This window comes from Thermobia domestica, chromosome 7, assembly GCF_964235325.1.
Source record: "Thermobia domestica chromosome 7, izTheDome1.hap1.1, whole genome shotgun sequence".
Classification (NCBI taxonomy): Eukaryota; Metazoa; Arthropoda; class Insecta; order Zygentoma; family Lepismatidae; genus Thermobia; species Thermobia domestica.
The window spans coordinates 81,866,085-81,878,182 of record NC_137460.1 but is presented as its reverse complement, the minus strand read 5'-3'; the positions used below and the strand labels follow the sequence as shown (position 1 = coordinate 81,878,182).

Genomic DNA, 12,098 nt, shown 5'->3' with positions numbered 1-12,098 from the left:
AACGGTAAATGCTATCAAGGTGCGGTTTTCGGAATTGATTCAGATTTCATCTCCTCCGTTGAGGCTCTATTCAAACCGGAAGTGATTATAATAATCCATTTCCTGTTTCAGCGTATATCGACACATAACAAATACGGTAACAGATAGAAGCGTTTTTTCAAACGATTCAGCATATCAAGACAACGTATCATGACTATCCACAACATTCTACCAAAACCAAAAGTGCTTCAAATTTACTATTATTTCTGGTTTCCATCCTGATTTTCGTAGATCGAAAACGGTAAAAGATACCAAGAAGCGGAGTTTTTTAATCGCTGAAGTGTCTTCTATTCAAATCGAAAATGGTTGAAATAAACTATTTTTTGTTTCAACTTTTATTACCATAAAACAAAAGCAGTAAGGAATAGCGAGTAATGACTGCTTGATATGGATTCAGTGTCCAAGAAACAAGTTCCATCTTTGATCTTACTACTCTATTGCAACTCTACTTATAGATGCGCTACTTCAAATTTGAGTATTGATTTCGCCAAAGATGTTATAAATAGAGGATCTGCCCATATGTATCTTCATCCTATTAAATCGATGAAGCCAAAAAACAACCGAGCATCGACACGTCTGATTGGCTACTCTCGTTTCTGCCATCGTCTGATTGGCTACTTTAGTTTCCGCCATGATTGTTGGCTCAAAACATTGCGAACCTATTGGGCGGAGTGGGCAGAGTAGGGGTGGCGAAACTGTGACGTATGGCTTCCAAATTTTGTTGTAAGGGCAGATCCTCTATTTTATAAGATCCTTGGATTTCGCATAGTTTGGAAGTCTTAGTTTTACATTGTGAAACGATAGTCACTTGTTTTACATGAAATAATGTGTGCACATTCACGAATTTTCTTGTGTGTTCTTGAAAATATTCTACAGGCGCTTCTGCTTCTAACAGTGACTCATACTATTTGTAATGTTTTTTTTTTTTTTTATCGAGTAACGCATACAGTATTACGCATTTAAAGGAAATGTTGAAACGAGACGATTCCATTTGTCATGAATATATGGATTTAGAATTGCGAAATAACAAAATATTACTCCATTACGTGAATCAAAACGCTCAATATACTATTTTACCAAGAATTTCAGAAACTTGTGCATGTGTTCCCAAGGTTTTAATTAAGACAGAAACCATTTGTGGCCCTGCTTTCAATATAGAATTGGAATGCCCTTAAAGGCTTTGGATATATAAGTAAAATTGGTAGGAGGAAATCGATGGGTGAGAGCCAGTGACAGCTGACTAATGGTTAATCGAAGTGGATGTGTGTTGTGTGCCATTGAGACTGAAAGCGCTGCTCCCCTGATGATGGATGAAGGGGCCAAGGTTGACAGATGCAGGGCGGTCACGCGACGGAGCTTCCTCATTCCAGGGAGCAAGAGGGCGAACCAGGTCAACCCATTGTCTTGTTCTTTTGATATTCTATACAGATCAAAAAAGTGGGGGAGGAAATGAAAACAGTTATAAGATGATCATTCATCATTTTTGAATTATTCGGTCAAACAAAAGAACGTCGTCGCAAAAGTAATTCACACAGACAACAAAAAGTTTATGTGCGCCATTGGATCATTTTCTTTCGAAGAAACTGCCAAAATAAATAATATTAATAACAATAAAAAAGTAACATTATTATTCATTTGATTTGTTGAAAGGAAAAGAAACCATTCACCTAACCCCATTTCAGAAACTATTTCTCTTCCTGTTTAGAAAAAAAAATATAAATATCATGCTGTTGAATGCCGCTCAAAATCCATGACGCCCTCTGTGTAACACGCTACGTTACTACAGCGTTTGAAGTTTTAAACTAAGTAATTTTCCCATAGAACCACAATCAACAAATTGAAACTTAATGGTCATAAAAACTACTGCAATGTGAACACATACATTCAGTTTTTACGGGCGTTTATACTACAAAAGTTATTATAGATACACTTTCACAAAATCAATTATACAGTACGTCCCCTGCTATAACTATATAACACATTTTCTGAATTCGGTTTTGTCCTCTCTAAAGTTTACATGCACAAAACGCAATTATTTTATAGAAGTTTTATGTACGAATATCATATTAAAATATAATGTTCTGTTTTACAGAAGTGAAGATTTGTAACCACTACGGTATATTATTATTATTATTATTATTATTATTATTATTATTATTATTATTATTATTATTATTATTATTATTATTATTATTATTATTATTATTATTATTATTACAGTAAAGCCTCCCATAACGGATATTCTCAGACACAGACACGTTTCTTGTCCTCAACGTTTAAGCAGCTTATTCATAATGGACAAGAATTATTCTCAGTTCACACATATTTAGCACAGAAAATATTTGCTACAATTTGAAAATAGATGTGCAACATAGATAGTTCACAGAAAATCCGTTTCTCTTAAAATTTCGGTGTCATAAGTCAATGACCTGGCGAAACATCAGACAGAACAGTTGGAACTTTAAAGCTGAATCTGAAATAATTAGATCTATTTATCCTGGGTGCTGATATGTACTTAAGAAGAATATGATCATATTCGCAATGCATTTTACAGTATATGCTCATGTAAATACATCTTCCACAGCGGTGCTTTTGTTTCTTTATAGAAATTTACTCTCCTGCTCTCCAGTAATTCAAACAATGACATTTCGATATTAACTCTATTTACACTTATAATTGAAACATGTTAAACTTAAAACTTTATATTTTTACATTTATAACTAACTAGCATCAATTACCGGTTTACCGGGTTAAAATAAGAAAAAAAAATAGTAATACGTTCCATTACTTAGTCACTTTTTATTATTACTGAAGCGCTCTCCGATATCGGTCATTTTCGATTATTTTGATATATCTCTCCAAATTGGGGGGCCAGGCACGTAGCCAGGATTTCGTGAAGGGGGGGGGGTCCGTTACATGAAATACTGTGGTCATCATAAAAGGGGCTCGATCACTCTAAACTACTTTACTGGAACATATATTGGTTCGTTTAGCCAGGATTTCGTAACGGGGGGGGGGGGATGACATGAAATTCTGAAGGCCCAGGAGCTCGATCAATCTAAACATATATGGGTATGTTAGGACAATAAAATGAGGATATGTTGGCAAATATTTTAATAACAAATTATGAAGAAATTTCGAGCAAAATAATAATAATAAAAAAAAGTATTGAAAAAGATTTTGCAATATTTACGTCCTTCTCCTGTTTATTCAAATATAACAATTTTCCATGACCTCAATTATTATAAAAAGTACATACTGAATACTGTCTTGTAAACTATCTTCTAATATAAATAAAATAAAGAGTTTGTTTGTGTGTTTGTCTGTCTGTGTACGGCCTGGGACCAGACGAGTGGACCGAGAGTTACCAAATTTTGGTCAGGGGTACCTTGGCCTAGGCTCCAGATCAAGCCGAAGCGTTTTTTTTAATTTCGAAACAGTGGGGTCTCAGGGTGCGTTTACCGGAACCGGTTTGGGAACCACACAAATTGACCGAGAGTTGCCAAATTTTAGTCACGAATACCTTGGTCCAGGTTCCGGACCAAAGTTAAACGTTTTTGTCGAAATTCGAACCAGGGGGGTCTCGGGAGAACGTTTACCGGAACATGTAAAAGTAGTTGAAAATGACCGATATTTATTTATTTATTTAACAATCACCTGATACAGCTCAGAGGCCATTTTACATTGGATATCCAACAACATTAACAATGGAAAGGATTTGGGAAGGTTTCGGCCAGGGCCTGTTTAGTAGATGCCATCCCGGCATTTCCCTGGTAGGACTGAGGGAAACCCTGGAAAACCTCAGACAGGATGGTAGGCAGCGGGATTCGAATCCACGACCTCCCGAATGCGAAGCCAACGCTCTACCACTTGAGCTATTAGTGTAGAAATTCATATTTTCGCGGTCGCTGAAATCAATGGTGAAATTCCAGTCGCATTAACTTCCAAATTCACGCTATTTGGCTCCGGGCCGGGGGTCACCGGAGGTGGGGTGAGGCACCAAGACATAAACCAAAATAACCTATATTAATATCAAATCCATAGTTTTCGCGGTCGCTGAAATCAGTGGTGACACTTCCATTAGCGATGACTTGCAAGCATGCGGGCCGGGAGTCAGCGGGGGGTGGATACCGAAACATGTAAAAAAAAAAAAAAAAAATAGCCCAAAATGACCGATATTAGTATCAAATCCGTAGTTTTCGCGGTCGCTGAGATCAATGGTGATACTGCCACAGGCGTTCAAATACAGCCCCTGTGCCAAGCATGTTTATATTCAACTAGTTTTACAATATATGCGTTCCTTTCTCTGTTGAATCAAATGCTAACAGAATCTTTTTTAACATAATTTTTTTGTTTCCATTATTCCGTCAACTACTGTCGGTTCCAAATGACAGGTTAAAGGAACAACAGAAAATTTATCTTTGAAATAACATGTTTTATGCTGCAAGGATGCGATGACGAAAAGTTATGATTAAAAATGTCCATGCTGTTACACAACGGCACTTATGCTTTCGGAAGCTTGAAATCTTCCTGAAATTTCAAATTCCCTGACTCTTCCAGAATACCTCGCTTACCTCGCCACCATATTGCAAGTAATACATGTCTCCTCATAAGAAAGGGTAAGCAAAAGCTTCCTGTAGATTTCTTTTTAATTTTTAACGCTGATCCTTCTTTTTGTCATTTCATTTTGTTTTATCCTTCCTTAGTTTCTTCATTTCTGGTCTCGAAGGGGGGGTCCGGACCCCCCGAACCCCCCCTTGGCTACGTGCCTGGGGGGCTGAATTTGGATTTAAACGGCATCGGAAGTGTCACTGTTCATCTCAGCGACCCCGAAAACTATGGATTTCATACTATTATCGGTCATTTTTGATAATTTTTAAATATCTTCCCCCGTCCCTTTCCCCTAAGTTGCACTGTCAAAATGAAATTATATAAAACATCCCAGGCCCAAACCTAATTTATGTTCAAAATTTGATTTAGACCGGTCGTGTGGCTCAAGAGGTACAAAGTTACAAACATTGTGACTTTCATTTTTATATACTGTATATAGATACACTACTGTATACTGCACACAATTACTGCATGAACTGTGAGTAATCTAAATTTATGTAACCTCTTTGTAACTGACACCTCTTATACGTTCAAATAATCATGTTTCATTCATGGTCTCCGTTATTGATGGGATTCACTATTATTATTATTATTATTATTATTATTATTATTATTATTATTATTATTATTATTATTATTATTATTATTATTATTATTATTATTATTATTATAAGTATTCTGTGATATCTAGCAGGTCTACTTGAGAAAGTGCATTTATCATGGTCCTCCACTAGCCTCTTTGTCTTAACACAGGGATTATTCATTTTAATAACACCCATCACTTGTTCTCGAGAGTGTTTCACCTTACTTCTAAACAATCTTAAAGAAAGCCATTTTACAATGTTTTTACTCAAAATAGAAGTATAATTTGACTACCTTTTTCCATAAATAAGAAAGTACATGCATTGTAATGCATGAAATGGAATAAAATAAAAGCTGGCTTATTTGTGAAGTAGTGAAGTAGTGAAGTCTTCATTTATAGTAACAAATTCGTGGATTGTCAGCTATGAAACATTAACTGACTACGTAAGAAAACTCATTTTGTGATCACATATGTAACGATAACTCATAGAAATATGTATATGTTACTAAGGTCCCTGGTCCGTATCATATGATATAATTTCCTATGGTTTGTATGGTATGGTATCATTTTCTTCTTTTGTGGTCAAACATGTAGAACAGCGTTTCCCAACCTTTTTCAACTTGCGGCACACTACGGGTCTAACTTGCATTCTCGCGGCACACTCATAGGTATTATTATTATTATTATTTTATTATTATTATTATTATTATTATTATTATTATTATTATTATTATTATTATTATTATTATTATTTGTAAATAGAAAATACCGTCGTATTTGTTTTCTTTCATTACTGACCTCCTTCTCACAAAGAAGAAAGCTCGATCACTGGTTTTCCTCCATCGTCAATCATTATACTTACTTTTCATTCAAATTAAAAAATAGAAAACAATTCCAATGAAATATAGAACTCAGTCTTTCAAAAAAATACACTTTCTTTTTCGAAGAATGTATCCAACCTTTCACAAGGAAGATAACTAAATTACGAACGAACAAACAAATCTCTTGTACTTTTAAAACAGAATTGCGGTAATTTGTACACGTGTATGAGTGTTTGCTTTGTCGGAAGGATAGAATGAGATTTTAAAATTTCAAATTACGAAATAATCTGTAACAATAAAGAAACAATAATGGTCATAACAATGATAATTAACACTTTTTTCAACATTAAAAATTAACAGATAGGTAACACAGTGTGAAACTTATAATTTATTAACATGGTTAATATAAGTCACAATTTTAAATATTAATAAAATTCTGTTTTCGAAATACAATCTATGTAGTAGTAATGTATGTACAATAATATATTACAATTACAGTATTTTTTCATTGTAGAGGTTCATAGTAATGTGAAATTTAAATACACATATTTCCTGTCTTGCAATTAGGTTCCTAATAATTAATAATTTTGTTTTCATTTCCTCGTGGCACACCAGCAGCCCATTCGCGGCACACCAGTGTGCCGCGGAACACCGGTTGGGAAACGCTGATGTAGAAACTTGTTCTTTCTAGATAGTTCTATATATAGTATGTGAGGAATCCCAGGAATCCATAGTAGAAGTATGTAAGTTCGTTTATAAAGAAGATTAATCATAAAAATGATAAGTTAAATACAGAAAATCCACGAAAAATACAGTAGTTCAATTAAATTCGATTTCGGGTTCACTCGAGCAGACGGTTACCAAATAGAAAATTTATAGGTAAAGTACTATGTGAAACATTTTCCGCGAAGAATGAGAGTGTGTACTGTCAGTGCACAGCATATTAAAATGAACTTTGAGGGATAGTGAAAGTACTGTATGTACTTACGTGTTCTACTATCGTTTACGCTTATACCACGCATCGCTGACGCACCTGCTTTCTACGGACGCTCGGGCCCCCCTTTTGCGCTCCTACCCTTACTCGATTAGATAGAATTTGTGCTTTTTAGTGGTAACCTAACACAAGTTGGTTCGTATTTTATGCACTGTAGTTTTTATGCCATAGATCCACAGTGTATGTATACGGTTCCTTTCTGAAGTCAGTCTGCAAGTGGTAATGGAGTTTCTAATTTAGTGCATGCTGTAGTAATAGAAATACAAAGCTCTAATCTAACCTGAAAATGTAAGAAATGTGTCAAAATTTGGAATAACCGCTCCTCGAGTAATGCCTCGATTTCTTGTGTTATCATTTAAACTGTTGGTATATGAATTACCTTTGAAATATTTCTATAATTTTAATATAGCCTAACGAATTCAGGGCTATTATATAACCTAAAACGTTATACACACTTCCAACATTTTTCCTCAGATGAATTCCAATTCCATAAGAAGCACCGGCTCAATATTCATGATTCCAAGCTCTATATGTTTACTGTAACTGCAGCCCTCTGGAAACATCCTCACACAGAATCCACAAGTGTTGTCAAAAGTAAATTTTTACAGCAGGTCTTATGATTTCAGATTTTTTTTTGGCTTTTACCTTAATTCTTTTATTTACTTGCACTGATGTAACGTGATCGGAGCTCGTGAAAACATGAGATCCTTATTAGGATTTTATCTCCCTGACTGATAATGTGTTCGGTGTAGGTGAATGTAATATGGCATATTTTTAAAAATTACCTTTGGTGCCTATTACCCTTCTACATCTTTAGTTGTTACGTCTTGTAATCTATCATCAGCTATACGGATTTCAACAATTTTTTCATCGGGTACGGTCAGTCTATTTAATGCGAATATTCAAGTGACCTAAAACCCAGCAGCTTATCTTGATATATATATATATATATATATATATATATATATATATATATATATATATATATATATATATATATATATATGGACAAACACCGTGCTCGTGGGTTTTCTCGGAGTTCTCCCGTTTCCTCCCACTTCCTTCATCCCACCATTTCATGCATTTCTCATCATCACCGTCTCCTTTAGCCTAACCGGCATAATAGTGGGACGTAAAAACTTTTATATATATATATATATATATATATATATATATATATATATATATATATATATATATATATATATATATATATATATATATATATATATATATAGGCCTATACAGGGGCGGATCCAGGATATGATCAAGGGAGGGGCTAAACCATATTTAGCCGTTTTATCCAGTGTAAAGCAGGATTGAAGTCCATTTTATCCACTATATACCTGAGCGTCAAGGGGGAGGGCTATAGCCCCTATAGCCTCTTTGAATCCGCCACTATATATATATATATATATATATATATATATATATATATATATATATATATATATATATATATATAAAGTTGGATTTTATCAAAAGGACGTGTCAGAAAAAGTCAGAGAGAAAGGTTATCCCTACAAAAACAAGAACGTTTCAGAGAGACTTAAATGATTTAAAATGACACTTTATCAATTGTAACATTGAGAATTTTGGGGATTTTGATTGATACATCCCTTCCCCACCTCGGTAGCAGTTTTCTCATATTTCTTGTCACTAAAGGTTTTTGTGTCATAAATGAATTTTATCCATTTCCAATCATATGTACTACAATTTTAACTTAAACTTTGATTTTTGTCACTTTCATTTGTTTCAGGAAGAAACCGGACAATGAAGTAGATGAAATTACTGTAGAGCTAATCCCTTCCGATAGTGCCAATGAAAATATACTTGTGTCCAATGATGATAATAACATCAGTGGTGTGGACAGTGTGCAAGTGCTTCCTTTAACATCTGACTCGCAAGTGACTGGAGACAAAACAGACCGTAGTAGTGCTGCAAAAGAAAATGACTGTGAGGAAGAACAAAATGACGACAAGAAAGAAGAGCCTCAGTTTAGTAGCCCTAAGGAGAAGGAATGCTGGCAACTCTACCAGAAGATGTGTGACAAAGGACTGACCGTCTCATATGATACGATACTTAGGTGAGTCTCTAGAATTAAGACTGTTCCATGGATATAAACTTTTAATAGTTCCTTGATCGGAGGGAGGAGCACATCCATGAGGAGGATCCACTGAGTCCAGACCTTATCCTCCTCTGGAATTGCATTTAACGAGTGTTACATATATTTCTTTAATAAATTTTAGGGAAATATAAGGTTTCTATTTTTCTCTTACTTTTACCCAATTATTGTTTGCAATAGAATGTTTATGCAGGTTTCAAATTTAAGTGGCGGTTCTCTTAAGAAGTTGCTTTTATGGGTCGCTTTATTTCGAATTTCCTGTCTTGCATCTTCTACTAAATTATTTTATGCTATTAATATTGTTTTTAAGGAGTTTGGCTTACCAAACACTCTTTTATACGTATATTTGCTCTCCCTGTCCGTGTGTCCACCCAGGAAAGACAAAATCTCAATAACTACTTGAGTGATCACCACCAATTTTAGTCAGGTTATAGAGACTCGAAAGGTAGGAATCGAGTTGCTTAATAGACGTGATCCATCAGTTCATCCCAAGATATGGACAGTCAAAAATCGACTTCCCATGTATTACTGTTAGGGATGAGAACGAGTTGAGCTCTAACTAGTTTCGAGTCGAGTCAAAGGTAATTTTCTCAAGTCGAATTCCGGGTCAAGTCACTGTTTTTGAGATCGAGTTTCGAGTCGAGTCGAGTTTGATAAATAGCTCGCTCGTTTAGCTCGTTGTAACTCGTTTTGAAATCTTGGTCTGATTAGACTGGAAAGCGAAAGTCATGAGAAATGTAAGCAGTTGATATGGAATACTTTACGTGTCGTGTTGCTCACGACAGGAGACACTACTCGCATCTTGCCTCGTCTTGATAACGAGACGACAATAGATTTTTGTAACGAGACAGCCTCAAACGTCGTGAGCACTTACCATCAAGGCTGAGACCTGCACGGTCGAATTTTGAAGTCCAAGTAGAAGCCTAACCCAGGTACTAATGTCAACCGGATCAGCTCGGTTCAACTCAGCGAGCAGCTCGAGCCAACTCCGTTGAAACGAGTCCATCGGCTCGGTTCGACTCGGCTCAACTGAGCCAATGGCTCGAACCGGCTTGGTTGGGTGTGAGCCATCAGCTCGATTCGATTCGACCAGGTGAGCCATAGGCTCGAGCCGGGAGAGCTGTTGGCTCGGCTTACTTCTCGATTCGGCTCGATAGTGAATGAGCTGTAAGCCAAGACGCTCGAACCGTTAACATCCCTAAACCCGGGCTGAGCAGTTTTAAACATATTTAGTCGGCGCCCTATAACTTTTAACAACTTTTGGTTCGAGCCCGAATACTTGCTCCTCCGGTACTCAAACCCAAAACCTCGTGAACGATGCGATGTCCTTGTCTCCTGAAGACTTATCCACGGTCGAAGTCGGCAGTCAACTAGTTTTTAGTATTCAGATACAAACCCCTATCTTTCATGATTATACACTGTGTTGTTGTTGTTAATAATAATAATAATAATAATAATAATAATAATAATAATAATAATAATAATAATAATAATAATAATAATAATAATAATAATTAGTAGTAGTAGTAGTGTCATTGATAATAATCATATTGTCTGTCTAGGATACTTGAAGAGAGTACTTGAAACTACACACAATATTTGGCTTGATTTGGCACATTTCGGTTCGACTCGGCTGGAAACTCGACCGGAATTCGAGTCAAGTTGGAGGAAATTTTTGGAGCCGAGTTGTCAAGTCGAGCTCAAAGATGTCAGTTTCGTGTCGAGTTCGAGTTTCAAAGAAAACTCGCTCGAACTTGCTCGTGCCCATCCCTAATTACTATGGGAGTAATTATGGATATTATCCTTGCTTGATAGACTACCCGAAGTGCTGTTGAAATTAGCGGGTTAGTATAATGTTCGGGATGGAACATACTTTATTTTTTTTTTAAGTGAAGAATGGTGTGTGAGGGAAAATGCAAAAATTCAATTTTCAATTAGTGTACACTGTGATAAACCAAATTATGTAATATGGTGTACAATGCAACACCAGTGCATGTTTGCATAATACAGAAAGTGCTGACTGAAATTATCCAAAAGATGTATGCTGTTAGAGAGCTTTGGAGAAAGAAAATTATCCAAGAGTTATTACATTTTAAAGTTAGTCATTACACAATACAATTACACAGAGGACTATACACATAAATGAACAGTTGTAGTACGGAAATGCTTAATCACATTTTTTAACCACAAAGGAAGCAGATTTTTTTAAAATGTTTACTTTTATCTACTAAAGAAGATCAACATGTTAATAAACAGTTTGGTAAAGAGAGAGGAAACACAGAACAGGAAATTATTGTTTCCTTTCTAGATCAAACGATCAGGATGAAGCTATGCTTCCTTTACAATTAATCACACCTCAAATTGACACAATCTTATCACGAACTAAATTTTCACAATCAACTATTACAATTCTATTATTGTTTTCAAGATTCTGATTTATTTTCAGGGTGTAAACGATGAAGTTTTCTTTTCGTAATCCGGATGTCTTTGATTCAAACTTGGCGGCCTGTCATATTGTTTGGGGATTTTCCAAGGTTTCTCTTAGTTTTCCACCATGCAAAAGCTGATATTATCTCTATAAATAAAGCTGAAAGTGATCTTCTTTGTGATCACATCTCGGGAATATATATAGTACTAGCTACCTCGATTTTTTTTTTTTTTTTTTTTTTTTTGTCATTTTGATTCAGATGCATATCCCAAGGGGCAGAGTGGGTTTACAATGTATAGTAAAAATAAAGTATTTCCATATACTTTCAAGTTAGGAAGACAAAACCCAGGATATAAACTTTTCATTAAAAATTGTCCGAGTGTGCCATACTGAAATCGACATTGTTCTGTCTCATCATCATGGAGGAAAAGCTAAACCGTTTGAATTGAATTTTTGATCATAGTGAGCATTGTCCTCGAACGGTACTTTTATCATAT

The 12,098-nt window shown here is 35.4% G+C and overlaps 1 protein-coding gene across 1 annotated transcript in view; it reads left to right on the top strand.

Annotated features, from left to right (window-relative positions):
- LOC145690236 (uncharacterized) overlaps positions 1-12,098 on the top strand; it is a 139,719-nt gene that overhangs the window by 121,086 nt on the left and 6,535 nt on the right. Inside the window, exon 4 of the mRNA XM_081764926.1 lies at positions 8,808-9,134. Coding sequence (XP_081621052.1) covers positions 8,808-9,134 — 327 coding nt within the window. The remainder of the gene's footprint in view (positions 1-8,807; positions 9,135-12,098) is intronic.